The sequence below is a fragment of the Rhinoraja longicauda genome, chromosome 28 (assembly GCF_053455715.1).
Source record: "Rhinoraja longicauda isolate Sanriku21f chromosome 28, sRhiLon1.1, whole genome shotgun sequence".
Taxonomy (NCBI): Eukaryota; Metazoa; Chordata; class Chondrichthyes; order Rajiformes; family Arhynchobatidae; genus Rhinoraja; species Rhinoraja longicauda.
The window spans coordinates 25,315,764-25,340,492 of NC_135980.1; the positions used below are offsets into that span (position 1 = coordinate 25,315,764).

At 50.5% G+C, this 24,729-nt stretch overlaps 1 protein-coding gene across 1 annotated transcript in view; it reads right to left on the minus strand.

The window, feature by feature from the left end:
- Positions 1-1,127: 1,127 nt before the first annotated feature.
- comp (cartilage oligomeric matrix protein) overlaps positions 1,128-24,729 on the minus strand; it is a 35,571-nt gene continuing 11,969 nt past the window's right edge. Inside the window, exons 6-19 of the mRNA XM_078423889.1 lie at positions 24,447-24,525; positions 22,270-22,422; positions 20,874-20,978; positions 20,640-20,747; positions 15,173-15,332; positions 13,853-13,971; positions 13,603-13,655; positions 12,673-12,866; positions 10,861-11,039; positions 8,203-8,251; positions 6,520-6,716; positions 3,620-3,792; positions 2,660-2,799; positions 1,128-1,739 (exon numbers count right to left, since the gene is read on the minus strand). Of these exons, the coding sequence (XP_078280015.1) occupies positions 1,693-1,739; positions 2,660-2,799; positions 3,620-3,792; positions 6,520-6,716; positions 8,203-8,251; positions 10,861-11,039; positions 12,673-12,866; positions 13,603-13,655; positions 13,853-13,971; positions 15,173-15,332; positions 20,640-20,747; positions 20,874-20,978; positions 22,270-22,422; positions 24,447-24,525 (1,756 nt within the window). The 3' untranslated portion in view covers positions 1,128-1,692. The remainder of the gene's footprint in view (positions 1,740-2,659; positions 2,800-3,619; positions 3,793-6,519; positions 6,717-8,202; positions 8,252-10,860; positions 11,040-12,672; positions 12,867-13,602; positions 13,656-13,852; positions 13,972-15,172; positions 15,333-20,639; positions 20,748-20,873; positions 20,979-22,269; positions 22,423-24,446; positions 24,526-24,729) is intronic.

Here is a 24,729-nt window from a genome sequence, read left to right on the forward strand (position 1 = left end):
CCCATTCTGATATTTCTGTCCTGGGCCACCTCCATTGCCAGAGCGAGGCCACACGCCAAATGGAGGAGCAGCGCCTCGTATTCCACTTGGGTGGCTTGCAACTCCATGGGATGAAAATTAAATTCTCCAAGTTTAGATAAACAATCCCCCCCTCCCCCACCTTCATTGGGACCACCTGATGGCCCATTTTCCTCTTTGCCCTCCCCACATATAATCCTTCATCCGGCTTCACATTTCACACTTCCTCTATCCCTTAATTTAACATTTTGACTTTTAAACTCTGACGTTGGTCCAACCACCTCCTCACCTGTATCCCCCCCCCCCCTATCACTTCCCAGGCTTCGTCCCCTCTCACCTCTCTTTTCCAGCTTTGTCACTGCCCCCTACGTCAGTCAGTCTGAAGAAGGGTCCCCACCCGATAGGCCACCTATCCATCGTCACCAGAGATACTGCCTGATCAACTGAAAAACAAGGTTAACTGGGATACGTAGCTCCTTGTGGCTTCAACAGAGCAATGTTGAACTTCAGCTATGAGCAAAAATTGGAACCACTCTCCATGTACCTGATATAGGAAATGTTTTTAAAAAACAATAGGGTTTGAGAATCCCATTGCCTCTGGCCAGTAGATTGAAAGCCCGAGGTTTAAAGTCATTAACAAAAAGTGTCAGGCTGGAGATGTTTAGGGAAAAAAAACTGCAGATGCTGGTTTGAATCGAAGGTAGACACAAAATGCTGGAGTAACTCAGCGGGTCAGGCAGCATCTCGGGAGAGAAGGAATGGGTGACGTTTTGGGTCAAGGCCCTTCCTCAGACTCCTCCATTGTCAGACTGAGGCCCAGCGCAAATTGGAGGAACAGCACCTCATATTTCACTTGGGCAGTTTACACCCCAGCGGTATGAACATTGACTTCTCTAACTTCAGGTAGTCCCTGCTTTCCCTCTCTATCCCCTCCCCCTTCCCAGTTCTCCCACTAGTCTTCCTGTCTCCTACTACATCCTATCTTTGTCCCGCCCCCTCCCCTGACATCAGTCTGAAGAAGGGTCTCGACCCGAAACGTCACCCATTCCTTCTCTCCCGAGATGCTGCCTGACCCGCTGAGTTCCTCCAGCATTTTGTGTCTAGGCTGGAGATGTTTCTCATTTGGTTGTCAGGAACTGAAATCTCCCTGAAAATGTGGAAGCTGAATTCAGAAATAATTTTAAAAGGGAGTTTTCGGATGTGGGAATGAGTAGGTTATGGACCAAAAGCAGTGGTGTGGATTAAGCATCATTGCTGTCTTGAAGAGCCAGCACAGGGTCTGTCGGGCACAATGGCCTCCACCTGCACTGTTAGTTTCTACAAGTACACTTAGGCCATTGAGCAGAGTTCTGAAACACGGGCCAAAATCTGTTTCTCTTTGCTCTGCCCTGCCCCCACTTCACCACACTGCTGTCAAACATCTCTTGAGATTGTGGTGTTGCGACCATTTCCTCAACACAGAGGAATCAACTGAAGAGAGAAGCCACGAGTCAGATCATCAATCAATCAGTCTTCATCCCGGACCTGGTGTTTCCGACTGTCCCAGGTCCAACTGATGCTGACTAGACCACAGGGAAGGAGCAGAAGCATTGATTCAAGGCGTGTTGAGAGACTGCCACTTGTCGGGGTTTAAGGGTCAAAGGTTATTGAGGTTCAGGAGCTCAGAGGTCACTTTCAAATCTGCGACTGTAGCGCTGGGCGGAAATCTTCTGGAATCGTGTCTGAGGAGAAGAAGAAGTGAAGAAGGAGAAGGAGTGAGTTGAAGGTGGTGGGTGCAGGGTTTGTGAGAACATAGAAATACATAGTCAAAGGCGTGGAAACAAGGCCCCTCTTGCCCATCCCACCAACACGCCCCATCTACACTCGTCCCACCTGCTCACATTTGGCCCATGGCTCTCTAAACCTGTCCTAACCATCGACCTGTCCAGTTCCCTCTTAAATTGCATCTTGTGCTAGGATTATGCAATTTTTAAGAAACAGTTAGACAGGCACATGGATAGAGCAGGTTTAAAGGGATACGAGCAGGTGGGACTAGTGTAGATGGGACATGTTGGCCAGTGTGGGTAAGTTGGGTGGAAGGGCCTGCTTCCACGCTGTATCACTCTATGATGCTTCCTGTGCCCCAGCCCGAAATAACAATGCTGCATCTCCCTTTTACCAGATTTTGACCAAGAGCTACAAATCCAACCCATTTAACTCTTTTAAGCAAGCTTGATCATACAATTCTGAACAGTTACTTCCCACTCTTAGAGAGTCATCGAGTAATAAAGCATGGAAACAGGCCCTTCGGCCCAACTTGCCCACATGGGCCAACATATCCCAGCTACACTAGTCCCACCTGTCTGCGCTTGGCCCATATCTCCCCAAATCTGTCCTATCCATGTACCTGTCTACATGTTTCTTAAACGATGGGATAGTCCCAGCCTCAACTACCTCCTCTGGCAGCTTGTTCCATACGCCCACCGCCCTTTGTGTGAAAAAGTTACCCCTCGGATTCCCATTAAATCTTTTCCCCTTCACATCGAGCCTGTGTCCTCTGGTCCTCGATTTCCCTACTCTGAGCAAGAGACTCTGTGCATCTATACACCCTCTGGTCCCCCCTCACCCCCCCCCCCCCCCCCCCCCCCCCACTTCCCCTCACCGTTGCAACGGTAGCGTAGATTTGCCCAAATTATATTCTCCTGGGAGAAGCAGAAGACTCCGAGCCTCCCTCCGCGCATCGTGGTGTCGATGATCACCCTGGAATCGGCCACAACCTCTGGCCCCTCGTACAGCCGCACCCTGTGAGGGGAGGGAGAGAAACCGCAGATGAACCAGGTCATCGCCTACTCTTGTCTCGTACAGCCGCACCCTGTGAGGGGAGAGGGAGTGGAGCGGAGGGGGGGAGAGGGGGTGGAGTGGAGGTGGGGAGGAGGGAGAGAGGGAGGGGAGAGGGGAAGGATAGGGGAGGGGGAGAGGGGAGGGGGTGGAGCGGAGGGGGAAGAGGGAGAGAGGGAGGGGGAGAGGGGAGGGGGAGAGGGGAAGGGTAGGGAGAGAGGGAGGGGAGAAAGGGGGAGGGGAGAAAGGGGGAGGGGAGAAGAAAGGGGGAGGGGAGAAAGGGGGAGGGGAGAAAGGGGGAGGGGAGAGAAAGGGGGAGGGGAGAGAAAGGGGGAGGGGAGAGAAAGGGGAGGGGAGGGAAAGGGGGAGGGGAGGAAGGGGGCGGAGGGGAGAAAGGGGGCGGAGGGGAGAAAGGGGGCGGAGGGGAGAAAGGGGGCGGAGGGGAGAAAGGGGGCGGAGGGGAGAAAGGGGGCGGAGGGGAGAAAGGGGGCGGAGGGGAGGGAAAGGGGGCGGAGGGGAGGGAAAGGGGGCGGAGGGGAGGGAAAGGGGGGCGGAGGGGAGGGAAAGGGGGCGGAGGGGAGGGAAAGGGGGCGGAGGGGAGGGAAAGGGGGCGGAGGGGAGGGAAAGGGGCGGAGGGGAGGGAAAGGGGCGGAGGGGAGGGAAAGGGGGAGGGGAGGGGAAGGGGGAGGGGAGGGGAAGGGGGAGGGGAGGGGAAGAGGGGGAGGGGAGGGGGCAGAGGGGGAGAGGGAAGGGGGGGTGGGGGGGCTGGAATGATCTGACCCACCTGATGTACCCGATCTGTGGCCGATGCTGCAGGAACCAGCGATACGACGTATTGTCTTTCCAGCCGATGTTCCTGGGATCCTTCCACAGGAGCCGTACCTGGTCATTAGTGTCACCTGTGTGCCACAGAGCGTTCCGCAGGTGTTGCCCTGGTCCCGTCTGCGACTTCACTGCCTGTTTACGGGAGTTTCACACATTCGGTCAGTACAGAAACGGATGGGGTTTACCGAGGAGGTCGATTCGGGATTCTTTACCTTTAGATTTTAGAGATACAGCAGGGAAACAGGCCCTTCGGCCCACCAAGTCCACGCCGACCAACGATCCCCATACACTCACACATTCCAATTTTACCAAAGCGGACAAGCCATTACATCTTTGAAGTGTGGGGGGAAACCGGAGCACCCAGAGAAAAGGGGATCAGTGCGGGATTACTGGAGTTGGGTACTTGATGGTCAGGTTGGACACAGTGGGTTGACCATCAGTGGGAAGAGCCTGTTTCCATGCTGTGACTCTATAAATGCATTCAGGGTAGAAGGTTCATGTTCATAAGTGATAGGAGAAGAATTAGGCCATTCGGCCCATCAAGTCCACTCCGCCATTCTGTCTGAAGGGTCTCGACCAGAATCGTCACACATTCCTTCTCTCCCGAGATGCTGCCTGTCCCGCTGAGTTACTCTTGCATTTTCAATCATGGCTGATCTATCTTTCCCTCTCAACCCCATTCTCCTGCCTTCTCCCCATAACCCCTGACACTCATACTAATCAAGGATATATATCTATCTCTGCATGAAGAATATCTATTGGCGGCCTCTACAGCTTTCTGTGGCGATGATTTCCACAGATTCACCACCCTTTGACGAAAGAAATTCCTCCTCATCTCCTTCCCAAACTAACGTCCTTTAATTCTGAGGCTGTGACCTCTGCTCCTAGACTCTCCCACCACTGGGAACATCCTCTCCACATCCACTCTATGCAGGCCTTTCACTTGTTCAGTAAGTTTCAGTGAGGTCCCCCCCCTCATCGGTCTAAACTCCAGCGAGTAGAGAGCTCTTTGCCCTCAAATGCTCATCGAATATTAACCCAACTCAGGGGCTTCTCCGGGTGCTCCAGTTTCCTCCTACATTCCAAAGACGTGCAGGTTTGTAGGTTCATTGGCTTCTGTAAATTGTCTCCGGTGTGTCGGATAGAACCAGTGTATGCGCAATCACTGGGCGGCGTGGGATCGGTGGGCCGAAGGGCCTGTGTCCATGCTGTGTCTCTGAACTAAACTATCTAACGTGGCTGTCAGTCTGAGCACAGGAAGAGAAGCCTCCTTTGCCAAATCCTGAAATACAGTCCACAGATTAACCCTTATCCTGTAACCATGCCAGCAGCGATAGAATCCTCCTCATTAACTGTCCGCAAGAAAAGATTGAGTCAGACTATTGTAAACCAGCCAAGTGGCAGCGAGGAGGTGATGTAGGCTCAACAGGTTTGTTACCAAGGTACAGAATGCATAACCTGATCCCTAAGGCTCCTCAATTGATCTGAATGTACTTGTTCATGAATCTAATTAAACATTGTAAAGGAACACTAGACCGGAACGCCACTGGCCTCTGCTCTGCTCTTCCTCAGGCTGATGGAACAGAAATCAAGGTGATAGATACTGCTCAATGACCCTGTGATAATTAATATCTATGTGTCGGTACTCTGCAAATAAAGAATAGTTTTATTGGTTTTTATCACTGACCCTATTTTACTGCTTTCAGAGAATGGAGCAATCATAATGAATGATAGCTGATCCTTTACTAAGACCGATGCCCTCTGATATATGTAGGGTTGCCAACTATCTCACTCCCAAATAAGGGACAAGATGACGTCACCACCCCGCGCCCCACGTGACCTCACCCAGCCAGCGGCCACGCGTTCCCGCTCCACCAATGGCAGCCGCCTGGGCCAGGAGGCGGGTTGCTACACAACCTCCGTTAGGCGGCGCCCGGGCCTCCGTACCTACACTGTCCGGGCCTACACTGTCCGGGCCTACACTGTCCGGGCCTACACTGTCCGGGCCTACACTGTCCGGGCCTACACTGTCCGGGCCTACACTGTCCGGGCCTACACTGTCCGGGCCTACACTGTCCGGGCCTACACTGTCCGGGCCTACACTGTCCGGGCCCTACACTGTCCGGGCCTACACTGTCCAGACCTACACTGTCCGGGCCTGCAGCGCCCCCCAGGCCTAATACGGGACAAGGGTGGGACAAACCAATTTAGCCCAAAATACGGGATGTCCCAGGTAATAAGGGACAGTTGGCAACCCTAGATGTACGGTAGAATCCCATCTTTAATCGGACTTTACTGGACTTTATCTGATTCCCGTTATACTGTATCTGTACACTGTGGACGGCTTGGTTGTAATCATGATCATGTGTAGTTTTTCCGCTAATGGGATAGCACGCAGCCAAAAAAAAACTTTTCACTGTACCTCGGTACACGTGACAATAAACTAAACTAACCAACCAACCAACTATTAACTAACTAACTATTAACCGACCGACCGACTAACTAATCAACTAACTAACTAACTAATCAACTAACTAACTAACTAATTAACTAACTAACTAACTAATCAACTAACTAACTAACTAATCAACTAACTAAAGTATAGGGGGGAAAACTGCGGATGCTGGTATAAATCGAAGGTCGACACAAAATGCTGGAGTAACTCAGCGGGTCAGGCAGCATCTCAGGAGAGAAGGAATGGGTGACGTTTCGGGTCGAGACCCTTCTTCAGACTGAAGAAGTTACCCATTCGCCAAACGTCACCCATTCCTTCTCTCCCGAGATGCTGCCTGACCCGCTGAGCTACTCCAGCACTTTGTGTCTAACTAACTAAAGTGGTGGAGGATGGATGTTGCTGACCTTGAGCTGAATACCAGGCTCAGCCACAGCACGGAAGGGACTGGCCTGCCAGTAGGTTTGCTCCGTCTGTTTCCACATCACCACGTAGAAGCTGGAGCTGTCCTGATAGCCAAAGATAAACCCAGCGTAATCATCATCTGTCTCAGTGTTCACATGGAAGGTTCCCTCAAAATCCACGCCATTAAAAGCCGTGTACCCTGTGGAGGAAGAACAGGCTGCTTATTGAGAGGAACCGGCAGCACCGTGAGGCCACAGGCATTCATAGAGTCACACACAATAGACAATAGACAATAGGTGCAGGAGGAGGCCATTCGGCCCTTCGAGCCAGCACCGCCATTCAATGTGATCATGGCTGATCATTCTCAATCAGTACCCTGTTCCTGCCTTCTCCCCATACCCCCTGACTCCGCTATCCTTAAGAGCTCTATCCAGCTCTCTCTTGAATGCATTCAGAGAATTGGCCTCCACTGCCTTCTGAGGCAGAGAATTCCACAGATTCACAACTCTCTGACTGAAAAAGTTTTTCCTCATCTCAGTTCTAATTAGCCTACCCCTTATTCTTAAACTGTGGCCCCTTGTTCTGGACTCCCCCAACATTGGGAACATGTTTCCTGCCTTACACAGCACGGAAACGGGCCCTTCTGCCCATCTCGTTCATGCCGACCAAGGTGCCCCATCTGCACTAGTCCCACCTGCCCGCATATGACCCATATCCCTCCAAACCTTTCCTATCCCCGTACCTGTCCAAACACCTTTTAAATGTTCTTATAGTACCTCCCTCACCTTCCTCCTCTGGAAGCTCATTCCATGTTACCCTCCATCTTCTGTGAAAACGTTGCCCCTCATGTTTCTATTAAACCTTTCCCCCTCTCACTTTAAACCTATCTCCCCTGATTCTTGATACCCCTACTCTGGGTAAAAGACTCTGTGCATGTAACCTATCGATTCCCCTCATGACCTTTTATACACCTCTATAAGATCACCATTCATCCTCCTGTGCTCCAAGGAATAATGTCCGAGCCTGCCCAACCTCTCCCTCCAGCCTACTCCCTCGAGTCCTAGCATCATTCTCCTACATCTTCTCTGCACTCTTCCCAGCTTAACAACATCCTTCCTGTAACAGGGTGACCAAAACTGACCACAATATTCCAGATGCGGCTTCACAAATGTCTTCCACAACTATAACATAACATTCCAACTTCTATACACAATATGTGTAGGAAGGAACTGCAGATGCTGGTTTAAACTGAAGATAGACGCAAAATGCTGGAGTAACTCAGCGGGTCAGGCAGCACCTCCGGAGAGAAGGAATGGGTGACGTTTCAGGTCGAGACCCTTCTTCAGTCCGAAGAACGATCTCGACCCGAAACCCTTCTTCAGTCTGAAGAAGGGTCTCGATCCGAAACGTCACCCATTCCTTCAATGCACAATACCTTGACTGATGAAGGCCAATATAACTGAATGTCTTCTTAGTCACCCTACCTTATCACCCGTGACGACACTTTCAATATATGGAGAGATAGAAGATCAAGTCAAGAGCGTTTTATTGTCATATGTCCAGAAAAGGACCGGTGACTGGTTTGCACGCAACACAAAAGCTTTACACTGTACCTCGGTACACGTGGTATTAAACTAAACAGAACAGTGAACTTGTAGCAGCACAACAGATATGTAAACACTTACCAACAGCGAGTCCTGGGTCACTGTTCATTGTCTGCACAATCTCCATCCCCTGTAACATTACATTAACCATGAGTGATACATCCTTTAAGCACCAACGTGATATATATTTTTTAAACTTTCAAAATGAAGCATCTTCAGTGAATGCACATCTTCAGTGCTGGAATCACAACCCCAGCTGTACAAGTCTCAAAACCTCAAGTAATTGGTAAATAGTTAAATATTTCATGATATCGACACGATGAGTGCAAAATCAGTGAACGGGTCCATGAACTCTCCTGCTGACAGAGGGGTCAGGAACCAGGGGACAATGAATGAAGGTGACTGGCAGATAAAGCTGAAGAGATGAGAGGGAACCTGCAAGGAATCACGGGTGCTGGAATCGTGCGCAGAACACAAAATGGCCCAGTAACTCAGCGAGTCAGGCAGCATCTCTGGAGGACGTGGACAGGTGACATTTAGGGGTCGGGACCTTTCTTCAGACTGATTGTAGTAGGAGGGGGGAAGCAAGTTGGAAAAGAGGTGGGGGCGGGACAAGGTGAGGCAAGATGTGAGGGCAGGGATTTTACACAGCGAGGGGTCTGTGTCTGAAATGCACAGCAGATTCATTCAGAGCATTCACTGAAAGGAAGCTGCGGAGTATTTGAAAGGTACGGAGGGGAGAAGGTGGGGGAGTGGGTGAGGTGGGTTGTACAGCTGTTCCATACAGCTACTGGGCGGCACGGTGGCACAGCGGTAGAGTTGCTGCTCCACGCCGTCTGAGACTCGGGTTCGATCCTGGCTCCAAGTGCTGTCTGTGTGGAGTTTGCACATTCTCCTTGTGAGAGTGTGGGTTTTCACCCAGTCTTCCGAAGACGTGCAGGTTTGTAGGTTATTTGGCCTCTTGTAAAAAGTAGTGTGTAGCACATAGAACGAGTGTACGGGTGATTACTGATTGGTGTGGACTCAGTGGGCAGAAGTAGACTCTTGATTGCCCAATTGATCCCCGGTCATTCACTCGTCTATTCCCTTTTGCAAAACTGCAAATGCTCTTCCACTGTTTTTATGTTTCCAGCTACTCAACTCTCTCATTCTATCTTGCCTTTGTTTTAAGTCATGTTATTGGTCGGCCTTTTCTACAGTACATTCTAAGGTGCTCTCGATCCTCAGACCGACTGCTATTTCTGGCAACTTTATAAACCTCTGGGGCCAATGAACCTACAATAGACAATAGACAATAGACAATAGACAATAGACAATAGACAATAGGTGCAGGAGTAGGCCATTCAGCCCTTCGAGCCAGCACCGCCATTCAATGCGATCATGGCTGATCACTCTCAATCAGTACCCCGTTCCTGCCTTCTCCCCATACCCCCTCACTCCGCTATCCTTAAGAGCTCTATCCAGTTCTCTCTTGAAAGCATCCAACAAACTGGCTTCCACTGCCTTCTGAGGCAGAGAATTCCACACCTTCACCACTCTCTGACTGAAAAAGTTCTTCCTCATCTCCGTTCTAAATGGCCTACCCCTTATTCTTAAACTGTGGCCTCTTGTGCTGGACTCCCCCAACATTGGGAACATGTTTCCTGCCTCTAATGTGTCCAATCCCCTAATTATCTTATATGTTTCAATAAGATCCCCCCTCATCCTTCTAAATTCCAGTGTATACAAGCCTAATTGCTCTAGCCTTTCAACATACGACAGTCCCGCCATTCTGGGAATTAACCTAGTGAACCTACGCTGCACGCCCTCAATAGCAAGAATATCCTTCCTCAAATTTGGAGACCAAAACTGCACACAGTACTCCAGGTGCGGTCTCACCAGGGCCCGATACAACTGTAGAAGGACCTCTTTGCTCCTATACTCCTCTTGTTATGAAGGCCAACATTCCATTTACTTTCTTCACTGCCTGCTGTACCTGCATGCTTCCTTTCAGTGACTGATGCACTAGGACACAATAGGTGCAGGAGGAGGCAATTCGGCTCTTCGAGCCAGCACCGCCATTCATCGTGATCATGGCTGATCATTCACAGTCAGTACCCCATTCCTGCCTTCTCCCCATATCCTTTGACTCTGCTATCGTTAAGAGCTCTATCTAACTCTCTCTTGAAACCATCCAGAGAATTGGCCTCCACTGCCTTCTGAGGCAGAGAGTTCCACAGCTTCACAACTCTTTGAGTGAAAAAGTTTTTCCTCATCTCCGTTCTAAATGGCCTACCTCTTATTCTTAAACTGTGGCCCCTGGTTCGGGACATCAACTTCCCAACATCGGGAACATGTTTCCTGCCTCTAGCGTGCCCAATCCCTTAATAATCTTATATGTTTCAATAAGATCCCCTCTCATCCTTCTAAATTCCAGAGTATACAAGCCCAGTCGCTCCAGCCTTTCAACATACGACAGTCCCGCCATTCCGTGAATTAACCTAGTGAACCTACACTGCACTCCCTCAATAACAAGAATGTCCTTCCTCAAGTTTGGAGATCAAAACGGCACACAGTACTCCAGGTGCGGTCTTACTAGGGCCCTGTACAACTGCAGAAGGACCTCTTTGCTCCTATGCTCAACTCCTCTTGTTATGAAGGCCAACGTTCACTTCGTTGAGTTATGGGATGGAACTGGAGCCACAGTCCCACCTCCGTGCCTGAAGACTCCATGCGGCTTGGCATGGATAGATTACGCACCTGGTTTAAGACGATCCAGTTTGGGTCGATTTGTGCTTCCCCCTCAGGGTCCAACACTATTGTCTGGAAGGCTCGGAAATCAGTGAGTGTAATCTGGGAGTTCTCCGGACACACATCAATGACGTCAATCACCTTGTCATCGTCAAAATCACCTTCACAGATGTCTCCGATCCCATTACCTGTCAGACAGTTCACACAGAAGGTTTCTTCCATTAACTTCACATTAACTCAGTGCTTCAAGACCTTTCATAATTACTCCTGACAGTTCAGGAGACCTGCTGACCTTTAGACTTTAGAATATACAGCGCGGAAACAGGCCCTTCTGCCCACCAAGTCCGCGCCGACCAGTGATCACACAGGCACTGTCCAACACACCAGGGACAACTTACAATTTTACTAAAGCCAATTAACCTACAAACCTGCACTTCTTTGATGCGTGGGAGGAAACCGGGGCACCCGGAGAAAAACCCCACACGGTCACGGGGAGAACGTACAAACTCCGTACAGACAGCACCCAAAGTCAGGATCGAGGTCCCCAGTGGAGGTCTCTCTATAAGGGGGTCCTCCCCCTTTACATCAGGGACCCGGGGTGGAGGGTGTTGCATAAAGCCGTGGCCTGTAATAGGTACTTGAGCCGGTTCACGGTCTCGTCTGCCGCCTGTCAATTCTGCGGCGAGGAGGAGACCGTGTACCATTTGTATTTAGAGTGCGTGAGGTTGCAGCCCCTGTTTGAGTATATGAAGGGGCTGCTCCGCAAGTTCTGGCTACATTTTAGCCCTACGCTGCTGATTTTTGGGCACCCGGTACAGAGGGGGGAGGGTCGGGAGGGAGGAGGGGGTCTCCCTGTCGGTCTGCTCCTAGGCCTGGCCAAGATGGCCATCCGCGGGTCCAGGCATCGGGTAGTCATCGGCCTCACAGGGGTCGGCTGCCCGCCCCTGTTCCGGGCCTATGTCCGTGCCCGCGTGTCCCTGGAGAGGGAACACGCGGTGTCCCCGGGGACTCTGGAGGCCTTCCGTGAACGCCGGTCGCCGCGGGGGGTCGAATGTATTCTTGACAAAGTTGGCGGGATTTTAATTTGATACTTGTTGTGTTTTGTAAACCGCCGATACAGGCGGCTTTCATTTGATCACATTTCACTTTGTATGTTTGTATGTTTCTCTTTGGATTTAAAAGTCAGGACCGGGCCCAGGTCTCTGGCGCTGTGAGGCAGCAACTCCACCAGTGTGCCACATGTACTGCATCTGCAGAGGGTTTATTTAAGAACAATTCCAAACTTAATTCCACTCAATGCATCATCGTCAGCACTGTATCAAACCCAAACTAATCACAGAAAATAACTGATGAAACAAGGAACTGCAGATCCTGGTTTACACACAAGGTCACAAAGTGCTGGAGTAACTCAGCAGGTCAGCCAGCATCACTGGACAACACGGACAGATGTCGTTTCCGATCATGCAAGCAAAGAATCTCACTGTGCCTAGTCACGTGTGGCAATAAAGTATTCCATTCCATTCCATTCTTCAGACGGATTCAAAAGCCACACTGCTCATTTGTTTCTCCCATTGGATGACAAATAAAGCTATCTTGAATCTTGAATCTTGAATCATTCATATAATAAACTCTCGATCTAAAAGCAGCTTGCGATGTTTACTGTGTTTCTCTCTCCGTCTACTGAGTGTTTCCAATAATTGTATTAGATTTCCAGAATCTGCACCGTTTTGTTTCTCCAAGCCCCCCCCCTCCCCTCCCCCTCCCCCCCCCCCCCCCCCGTGGCCGGGCTGTGCTCGAGTATCTCCGGCAGCGCCCACTCACCATCATGGTCCTGCTGGGTTGGGTTGGCGATGAGCCGGCAGTTGTCAGGCCCCGGGGGGAGTTTGTCAGGAATTCCGTCGTTGTCATCATCATCATCGCACTCGTTGCCCAGCCCGTCCCCGTCCGTGTCCAGCTGGGCGCTGTTGATGACCAGCGGGCAGTTGTCCCTGGTGTCCTGGTGCCCATCTCCATCACTGATGGGACAGAGAGAGAGAGAGAGAGAAAGATGCACATTTGCTGCACATGGCTCTGTCCCGTGGTACCCATGCACCTACACCCACACATACACACACACACACACACCCACACACACCCACAACCTACACACGCACACGCACACACAACCTACACACACACACACACACACGCACACGCACACACAACCCACACACACACACCCACAACCTCCACACACACACACACATATACACACACACACACACCCACAACCTCCATGCACAACATGCACACACACACACACAACCCCCCCCACACACACACAACCCACACACACACCCACACACACACACACCCACACATACACACACACACACACACACACACACACAGCCACAACCTCCACACACACACACAAACACACACACACACACACACCCCCGCACACACACACACATACACACACCCCCACACACACACACATACACCCACAACCTCCACACACACACCCACAACCCCCACACACCCACACACACACACCCACAACCCACACACACCCACACACCCACCCCCACACACACACCCACAACCCCCCCACCCCCCCCCCCCACACACACACACAGACATACACTAGTAGTGAATGTTGCAGCTCTCCCCTGCTCCTAGTTCACCCACCAGCCGACACACCCAATGCATTGAGGAGGTTGAAGTTACCCTCTTAAGGAGAGGTGTAAGTGTGCCTCTCCTCCTCACCTGTCTGTGTTGGTGTCACAGGAATCACCCACCAGGTCCTGGTCAGCATCCAACTTGAAAAATGTTAAAGACAACATCAAGTCAAGACCAATCACCTTCACTATCGCAGATCATTAAAACCCATAACTGACGTTCAGATCCCAAGAGAGGCAGAGAGAGAGAAATGTCACAGAAATAGTCCCTCGCAGAGACTAGTGTCAGACAAGCGCAGGGCCCACTGAGCGAGGAGAGCGAGCCGCCGGAGGTTTACCTGGTCTGGGTTGGCAATGTTTGGGCAGCTGTCACAGGCATCTCCCACCCCATCCCTGTCCCGGTCCCTCTGATCCTGGTTTGGAACTCGCTCACAGTTATCCAAACTATTCCGGATTCCTGGAAAATCAAGGAAACGATAGAAGTCTAAAGCAACGCGCATTAGGAAGAATAAAAAGTTGAAACTTGAGTTGGGGGTTGGATGTACAGCTGTGGTTTTTGTCTCCCGGATCTACTCCCGTTAATTTTTATTGTTAGATCTTTTTTTTTTTTTTTAAACCCTCTTACTCTCTCTCCCCAAGTTTATAGTTTTATATTTTTATTTTTACTTTCTCTCTTCAAAAATTTAAAAATTGAAGCTATGTAAGAACTTTGTAACAAATGTGTTTTTTTTAAAATTTCGATTTGTACATATGCTTTTCAAAAAAAAAAAAAAAAAAAAAAGGAAGAATGAATCACTTTCACCCTGTGATGTAGAGGCATATGCAATTTCAAACGCATTTGGACAGGTATACTGTATCTGCAGCAGAGGTTTAGAGGGACGCGGGCAAATGGGACCAGCCCAGAATGCCAACTTGTTTGGCATGGACAATAGGACCTGCTTTCACGTTATACTGTTCTATATCACACTCTATGGCCCTCTATCAGCCCCCAACCCCAGCTTCCACAACAACTCCAGGCAACTCCTGGCCTAGTCTGCTGCCCAGTTACTGCCATCTGCATGCTTCCCAATCCCAATCTTTGGCCAGTTCACACCTCAACCCTTCTGCCCCTCCCCACCCAGCTGCCCCATCCATATGGCCTGGACCAGCAATGGTGGCTGGTGTCACTGGAAGCACACAGTCTTGTAGTTCTGCCGAAGGCCACATCCTCTTCTCTCCTCACCCATCAGGCAAGAGGTACGGAAGTACAAGAGATACAGCAACTGAACCATCCCATCACCCACTGGAGAGTGGTCCTAACCTACCATCTACCCCATTGGAGACCCTCGGCCCGACTTTAATTCTGACTTTACCTTGCACGAAACATTATTCCCTTTACCCTGCTTCTGTACACTGTGGGCAGCTCGATTGTAATCATGTATAGTATTTCCATAAACTGCTTAGCACGCAACAAAAAAGCTTTTCACTGTACCTCGGTACACGTGACAATAAACTTCTTCTTCTTTCGTGTCCATCTAAGCTCAGCTAAACAAAAACTAAACAAAAATTAAACTAAAACTGTTCGACTGGAGCTGCTCTTCAACTCCATTTTACCCGTGCCTCAGAGCGCATCAGATAGTTATGTACACGAGGTTCTCACTGCACTTCCGGGCTCGTACCATCTCCATCCATGTCCTGATCACAGACATCCCCCTTTCCGTCGCCATCGATGTCCTTCTGGTTGTTATTAAAGATCAGCCTGCAGTTGTCGCACAAATCCCCAAAGTTGTCCTGGTCGGTGTTTCTCTGGTTGACATTTCGTATCAGAATACAATTGTCCTGCGAAAGTGAGATCATTAGCAGTTATAGCAGCGGTTTTACTCCAGCTCAAGCCCAAGGCCCTCTATCTCTACCACCACAATGGGCGGTCACGGTGGCGCAGCGGTAGAGTTGTTGCCTTACAGCGAACGCAGCGCCGGAGACCCGGGTTCGATCCCGACTATGGGCGCTGAGTTTGTACATTCTCCCCGTGACCTGCGTGGGGTTTTCTCCGAGATCTTCGGTTTCTTCCCACGCTCCAAAGACTTGCTGGTTTGTGGGTTAATCGGCTTGGTAAATGTAAAAAACTGTCCCTCGTGGGTGTATACTGCAGATGCTGGTTCAAATCTTGAAGAAGGGTCTCGACCCAAAACGTCACCCACTCCTTCTCTCCTCAGATGCTATCTGACCCGCTGAGTTACGCCAGCATTTTGTGACTACCCTAGTGGGTGTAGGATAGTGTTAATGTGCGGGGATCGTTGGTCGGCGCGGGCTCGGTGGGCCGAAGGGCCTGTTTCCGCGCTGTATCTCAAAACACAATGGACCATCTATCTCCACCACCTCCACCACCACCACCACATTGGGCATCGCTATCTCTACCACCACAATGGACATTGATCCCTTTCATTTCTACCACCACAATGGACCAGGGCATGGGAACACCATTTTCAAGTTGTGTGCCATCCGGATTTGGAAATATATTTTCCATCCTTCAGGTTTGGTGGATCGAAACTCTAAAGCAGCCCACCTTGTCGTACCATCACCGCCAGGCGACAGTGGCTCCCCATCACGTCCCAAGATCAATGAGGAGCAGGTTGTAAGCAATGGGCTTGCCAGTGATAGAAACATAGAAACATAGAAAATAGGTGCAGGAGTAGGCCATTCTGCCCTTCGAGCCTGCACCGCCATTCAATATGATCATGGCTGATCATCCAGCTCAGTATCCCGTACCTGCCTTCTCTCCATACCCCCTGATCCCTTTAGCCACAAGGGCCACATCTAACTCCCTCTTAAATATAGCCAATGAACTGGCCTCAACTACCTTCTGTGGCAGAGAATTCCACAGGCTCACCACTCTCTGTGTGAAGAAATGTTTTCTCATCTCGGTCCTAAAAGACTTCCCCCTTATCCTTAAGCTGTGACCCCTGGTTCTGGACTCCCCCAACATCGGGAACAATCTTCCCGCATCTAGCCTCTCCAACCCCTTAAGAATTTTATATGTTTCTATAAGATCCCCCCTCAGTCTTCTAAATTCCAGCGAGTACAAGCCCAGTCTATCCAGTCTTTCCTCATATGAAAGTCCCGCCATCCCAGGGATCAATCTGGTGAACCTTCTCTGTACTCCCTCTAAGGCAAGAACGTCTTTCCTCAGGTTAGGAGACCAAACCTGCACACAATACTCCAGGTGCGGCCTCACCAAGGCCCTGTACAACTGCAGCAGAACCTCCCTGCTCCTAAACTCAAATCCTCTTGCTATGAATGCCAACATACTATTCGCTTTCTTCACTGCCTGCTGCACCTGCGTGCTTGCTTTCAATGACTGGTGCACCATGACACCCAGATGCCGACACCCAGAAGGCACGGTAGCGCAGCGGTAGAGTTGCTGCTTTACAGCGAATGCAGCGCCGGAGACTCAGGTTCGATCCTGACTACGGGTGCTGCACTGTAAGGAGTTTGTACGTTCTCCCCGTGACCTGCGTGGGTTTTCTCCGAGATCTTCGGTTTCCTCCCACACTCCAAAGACGTACAGGTATGTAGGTTAATTGGCTGGGTAAATGTAAAAATTGTCCCTAGTGGGTGTAGGATAGTGTTAATGTGCGGGGATCACTGGGCGGCACGGACTTGGTGGGCCGAAAAGGCCTGTTTCCGGCTGTATATATATGATATGATATGATATGAAAGTTGACCCTTGATATGAAAGACCTCCTGATTTCAGGTGTAAAGATCTCCAAAATGCTCCCTTTAATTACTGTGACCAACATAGATTTCTTAAAAGAACACCAGGATTGACAGGGATGGTGCCTGACCTGCCAATATACAGAGAATCTTGCGGGGGTCGGCCTTTGCTCCCTCAAAATGGAAACACGGGTACATTGGATGGTCAAGAAGGCATGCCGTTACAAGTCAGGGTTTTGAGTATACAGGTTAATACGTCACGTTGCAGCTGTATAAGGCATTGAGTAGGCCACATTTGGAATATTGTGTGCTGTTTTGGTTACTACAATACCTAAAGAACTTGGAGGCTTTGGAGAAGGGTGCAGAAGGGATTCATAAGGAATAGGTGTAGAATTAGGCCATTCGGCCCATCAAGTCTACTCTGCCATTCAATCTGTCCCTCCTAACCCCATTCTCCTGCCTTCCCCCCGTAACCTTGGACACCTGCACTAATCAAGAATCTACCTATCTCTGCCTTACAAATATCCACTTTCGGCCTCCACAGCCTTCTGTGGCAAATAATTCCACAGATTCACCACCCTCTGACTAAAGAAGTTTCTCTTCATCTCCTTGCTAAAAGAACGACCTTTAATTCTGAGGCTAAGACCTCTAGTCCTGGACTCTCCCACTGGTGGAAACATCCTCTCCACATCCACTCTATCCAAGCCTTTCACTATTCTGTATGTTTCAATGAGGTCCCCCCTCATTCTTCTCAACTCCAGCGAGCGCAGGCCCAGTGCCGAGTAGGTTAACCCACTCGTTCACCATGAGGTCGCCTGGATTTGGGGAATGTTAGCTACAAGGAGAGGTTGGACCGGCTTGGATTGTTGTCTCTGGCGTGTCGGAGGCTGTGGGGACAACATGATAGAAGCATGTAAAGTTATGAAAGGCACAGATAAAGCCAACGGTCAGAACCTCGTTACCCCCCAGAGTGGGAATGTTAAATATTACTGTGCACATGTTTAAGGTGAGAGAGAGGGGGAAAGTTTAAAGGAGATTTACAAGTCAAGATTTTTTTATTTTTTTTACACACACACACACACAGACAGTGGTCTTTGTTCAAGAGGCATTTAGATAGCTCCATGAACATGCAGGGAATGGATGGATAAGGACCATGTCCGGCCAGTAAGGATCAGCATGCATTATGATAGAGCTTTATTTATCCCAGGAGGGAAATTAATCTGCCAACAGTCATAAAACTTTTTAAAAAACCAAATAGAAAGGATTGGGCACGTGCAAAGATTGGGGGGCGGGGGGGGGGGGTCAGTCGCAGTCTACCCCACAACAGAAGGGGGAGGAGTTGTACAGTTTGATGCCACAGGGAAGAAGGATCTCCTGTGGCGTTCTGTGCTGCATCTTGGTGGAGCCAGTCTGTTGCTGAAGGTGCTCCTCAGGTTGGCCAGAGTGTCATGGAGGGGGTGAGCTGTGTTGTCCGAGGTGCTCCGCAGTTCGAGGAGCATCCTCCCCTCCAAGACCCACCTCCCATGAGTCCAACTCCGCCCCCAGGACGGAGCCAGCCTTCCTGATGAGCATCCTGGTGGGCATGGACATTGTGGTGCAGACGGCCTGTTGCTGTGCTGCACTGCGATACGTGGAATAAAGGATATATCTCCAGCTCCACTCAACACATCCAAAGGTGTCGGCAGCCAGTGAATCACCTCTGAAATGTGCTAACGGTTTCAATGTAGGAAACGTGGCAATGAATGTACAAAGCTCCCAGACACAGCAACCTGATAATGACTGGATAATCTATATACTAACACACTCGTTTGTTATCTTGTTTGTGATTGAACTTCAGCCAAAACGGTACACGACAGCGCGACAATTTTAGGTCCACCTTACTCACCGTGTTCACTTTAATGGTAAAAATGGTAGTTTTATTGAAATTGGTGTTATATTTTTTAAGTTATTCACATTTTAAAGTTTAAATCTATCCTAGGGAGGGAGGGAGGGAGGGGTGGGAGGAGGATAAGGGGGATGGTGTGGGGGGGAGGGGTAGAGGAAAGGGGGAGGGAGGGGGGGTGGAGGGAAGGGGGAAGGGGGAGGGAGAGAGAGAGAGAGAGAGAGGGAGGGAGGGAGGGAGGGAGGGAATGAATGGGGAGGAGAGGGTGCTGCACCAATGCAGGAGAGATTTGGGCCCAACGGGTCAACTCGGTTTATTTTGTTATAAATGTAAATCCAATAAATAAATATGATGCCAGATACTGAGGAGAAATAGTGCTCCAGGATTTCCACTTCCACCTGAGCGAGCAGGCAAGGCTTGTAGTCGAACATCACGTCGGACAGACGGGGCTCACGCAGTACTGCCCTGAGAGGGGTTTATGAATTGAGTGAAAATTACAGCATGGAAACAGGCCCTTCGGCCCACCGAGTCCACGCCGACCATCGATCACACTTTCTCACCCACTCCCTACACACTCAGGGCAATTTACAGAGGGCCAGTCAACCTACAAACCCACACGTCTTTTAGGATGTGGGAGGAAACCGGAGCACCCGGAAGAAACCCATGCGGTCACGGGAAGAACGTGCAAACTTTACACAGACGACACCCGAGGTCAGGGTGGAACCCGGGTCTCTGGCGCTGTGAGGCAGCGGCGAATGCAGCGCCAGAGACTCAGGTTCGATCCTGACTACAGGCGCCGTCTGTACGGAGTTTGTACGTTCTCCCCGTGACCTGCGTGGGTTTTCTCCGAGATCTTCGGTTTCCTCCCACACTCCAAAGACGTACAGGTATGTAGGTTAATTGACTGGGTAAATGTGAAAATTGTCCCTAGTGTGTGTACGATAGTGTTAATGAGCGGGGATCACTGGTCGGCACGGACTCGGTGGGCCGAAGGGCCTGTTTCCGCGCTGTATCTCTAAATCAACAAAAAAAAATCTGTCTGTTGCGCCACTGTGCCGTTGTCTGCTTTATTGACTCAAACCCAATAATGACACAGCACCGGAGATCCGGGTTCGATCCTGACCACGGGTGCTTGTCTGTACGGAGTTTGTACGTTCTCCCTGTGACCTGCGAGGGTTTGCACCGGGATCTCTGGTTTCCTCCCACACTCCAAAGACGTACAGGTACGTAGGTTGATTGGGTTGGTATCATTGTAAATTGTCCCTCGTGTGTGTAGGATAGTGTTAATGTGCGGGGATCACTGGTCGGCGCGGACTCGGTGGGCTTAAGCAACTGCTTCCAAGCTGTATCTCTAAACTAAACCGAACCGTGAGAGTTTGACTCAATGCAACAGTACCGTTGCATTGAGTCAAACTCTCACGGTTCGGTTTAGTTTAGAGATACAGCTTGGAAGCAGTTGCTTAAGCCCACCGAGTCCGCGCCGACCAGTGATCCCCAATGGCCAATATTTCTGTTTAACCATTGATGGTCCATTTAAATCAAGCACCAACCTCTTCATTAAGAATGCCGTCTCCATCAGCGTCATTGTCACAGGCATCTCCAATCCCGTCCCTGTCTGCATCTTCCTGCCCAGAGTTTGGGACAGTCACACAGTTATCCTAGTAGAAGAACACAGCACATCCATCAACGAATGTTCACCTGCGCATGCATTTCTTCCTTCTACTTACCATTCCTGCTTTCCCCTCCAGATCTCACCATCTCTCGCTTGGCATATTGTGTCGTACCTTGTTGCAGTTTGTACCCTGGCAGTCCAGCGTGGTGTCAGGAAACCCATCGATGTCCGTGTCCGGTCCACAGACGTAGCCATTCCCAGCCCAGCCGATTTCACACTGCGGCAATGAGAACAGTGACGATGACAGCAATTGATATCTCAACTTTATCGCAGGATGCAGAAGGAACAGTAAAAATCAAGTGGTGTCACAAGTAGGTCAAGAAGGATATTGGCACAAGGGTGGTCAAGAAGGCTTTCATCAGTCAGAATTGGCCTTCATCAGTCAGAATATTGAGTATAGAAGTTGGGAGGTCATGTTGCAGTTGTATGAGACCACATTTAGAATATTGTGTCCAGTTTCGGTCACCCTGCTATGGGAAATAGACAATAGACAATGGGTGCAGGAATAGGCCATTCGGCCCTTCGAGCCAGCACCACCATTCAATGTGATCATGGCTGATCATTCTCAATCAGTACCACGTTCCTGCCTTCTCCCCATACCCCCTGACTCCGCTATCCTTAAGAGCTCTATCTAGCTCTCTCTTGAATGCATTCAGAGAATTGGACTCCACTGCCTTCTGAGGCAGAGAATTCCACAGATTCACAACTCTCTGACTGAAAACGTTTTTCCTCATCTCCGTTCTAAATGGCCCACCCCTTATTCTCAAACAGTGGCCCCTGGTTCTGGACTCCCCCAACATTGGGAACATGTTTCCTGCCTCTAACGTGTCCAACCCCTTAATAATCTTATATGTTTCGATAAGATCCCCTCTCATCCTTCTAAATTCCAGTGTATACAAGCCTAGTCGCTCCAGTCTTTCAACATATGACAGTCCCGAAAGCTGGAAAGGGTGCAGAAAAGATTGAGGAGGATGTTGCCAGGACTGGAGGGCCTGAGCTATAGGGAGAAGTTGAGCTAGGACTTTATTCCTTGGAGCGCGGGGGGGGGGGGGGGGGGGGGGGGTGAGAGGTGATATTATAGAGGTGCACAAGATCATGACAAATAGATGGGGTAAATGCACCTTATTGGGGTGGGGTAAATGAATATTTTACCCAGAGTAGAGGAAATAGAATATTAGAGGAAATAGATTTAAGGTGAAGGGGGGACTTTAATAGGAACCTGTGTTTACACAAAGGGAGATAGGTTCATGGAACAAGCTGCCAGAGGAGATAGATGTGGCAGGTACTATCACAATGTTTAAGAAGCATTTTACATATACAAGTACACGGATAGGATAGGTTTAGAGGTAAATGGGCCAAACGCAGGTAGGTAGGACAAGTGAAGATGGGGCAAGTTGGTCGGCGTGGGCAAGTTGGGCCGAAGGGCCTGTTTCCACCTCCACCTTTCTCTTGACCCTTGCTCTGGCAGTCCAGTCATTGACAGGTCACATTACATTATCGGTCCTTACCACACAGCTGATGTGGCCATTCTGTGCCATGATGCACTGTGCGGCCTGATGGCAGGGGTTTGGGGCTCCGTTTGAACATCTCCTCTCCGGTTGGCATCCTCTGATCCGGTCTCTGGTGTACCCGGCCTTACAGGGCCCACAGCGGAAAGATCCCTGTGGGAAAAGGGAAGGCAGTTTGCCGTTAACGTGCAGAACATAGAAATTTGGTAAAGATTAAGGTAAAGCAACGAGAGGTCCTGTGGGGTTACAAGTTTAGGAAGAAGGGTCTCGACCCGAAACGTCACCCATTCCTTCTCTCCAGAGATGCTGCCTGTCCCGCTGAGTTACTCCAGCTTTTTGAGTAGGAAAATAACTGCAGATGCTGGTACAAATCGAAGGTATCACAAAATGCTGGAGTAACTCAGCGGGTCAGGCAGCATCTAGGAGAGAAGGAATGGGTGACGTTTCGGGTCGAGACCCTTCTTCAGACTGAATAAGGGTCTCGACCCGAAACGTCACCCATTCCCTCTCTCCTAGATGCTGCCTGACCTGCTGAGTACTTACTCCAGAATTTTGTGATACCAGCTTTTTTGAGTCTATCTTCGTGTTACAAGTTTAGTTTAGATTAGAGACGCAGTGCAGAAACAGGCCCATCGAGTCCGCACCGACCAGCGATCCCCGTACACTAGCACTATCCGACACGCTAGGGACAATTTACAATGTTTATCAAAGCCTATTGTCTTTGGAATGTGGGAGGAAACCGGAGGAAAACTCACTTGGTCACTGGGAGAAGGTACAAACTCGGTACAGACAGCAGCCGTAGTCAGCATCCATGTGACCTACGTGGGTTTTCTCCAGGAGCTCCAGTTTCCCCTCCCACACTCCAAGGGAGTACAGGTTTGCAGGTTAATGTAAAATCTGTAAAATTCTGCTTCGGTAAAATTGCAAATTGTCCTTAGTGCGTGTTGGATAGTGCCAGTGTGCAGGGTTGGTTGGCATGAACTCAGTGGGCTGAAGGGCCTCCTTCCATGCTGTATCTCCAAAGTAAGTAAAGTCTAAACCTGGAGTACAGTCCGATTCACCTCTACCCCATTGAGGACTTTGACCTTTGCCTCTGGAACTGATGCGCTACAATGCTGAGAACTATATTCTGCACTCTGTAAATTCCTTCCTTTGCTCCACCTCTTGTACTTGACTTCGAACTCATTGTATCTATGAATGGTACATTTGATCTGTTTGGATGACAGGCAGACAAAGCTTTGCACAGTACCTTGGTACATGTGACAATAATAAATCTAAACCTAAGCCAGTTTCTGCTCTCCGACTAAGGTTGGCATCCCTCACACACGTCTTCACATAAAATGTGTAGGAAGGAACTGCAGATGCTGGTTAGATTAAAAAAATATAGACACAAAATGCTGGAGTAACTCAGCGGGTCAGGCAGCATCTCTGGAGGAAAAGAATAGGTGACGTTTTGGCTCACCTGTGCAGACTGGGGAAGGAAGGGTTCCGACCTGAAACGTCACCAATTACTTTTCCCATGAGATGGTGCCTGACTTACTCCAGGTTACACCTGCATTTTGTGTCTATCTCCCGTCTTGACATACTCATGTTTAAAGCACAGCACTCATTGTGCTGGTCATCCACACCCTCCCCAGTGTCTGCCCCCCCTTCCCCCCCCCACCCACCCCCTTCCCCCCCAACTCCCCACCTCCCCCCCCTCCCCGACTCACCCCTTCCCCACCACCTCCCCACCCCACCCACCCCTTCCCCCCACCTCCCCCCTTCCCCCCACCCACCCCTTCCCCACCACCTCCCCCTCCTTCCCCCCACCTCCCCCCTTCCCCCCCACCCACCCCTTCCCCCCCACCTCCCCCTCCTTCCCCCACCTCCCCTCCTTCCCCCCCACCTCCCCTCCTTCCCCCCCCTCCCCCACTCACCCCCTTCCCCACCACCTCCCACCCCACCCACCCCTTCCCCCCACCTCCCCCTCCTTCCCCCCCACCCACCCCTTCACCCCCACCTCCCCCTCCTTCCCCCCACCTCCCCTCCTTCCCCCCCTCCCCCCACTCACCCCTTCCCCACCACCTCCCACCCCACCCACCTCTTCCCCCCTAACCCCCCCCCCCCCCCCACTTCCTCCATACCCCCTTCCCCCCCTCCCCTTTGGTCCTTGTCAGGTTCCGTGTCCCTCTCACCAGGTTGTTGGTGCAGATGGAGCTCGGATCACAGCCGCCATTACGCCCATCGTCACACTCGTTGATATCCCTTGCAAACCTGCACAATAAAAGAGAATGAGTGAGGCACCATCGCAGGCGAACAGCATCACACACCAACTCACAATCAAGCGCTCACACTTGCCAGCCACGCCTCCCCCGCACCCACACATCAGCCAGTCCGCACATGGCCCCCTCAGTGCGGCCTGCACGGAGGTGGGGCTGCCACCACCGAGGCCCATCAATGCCCAGCCCCTGAAGCAAG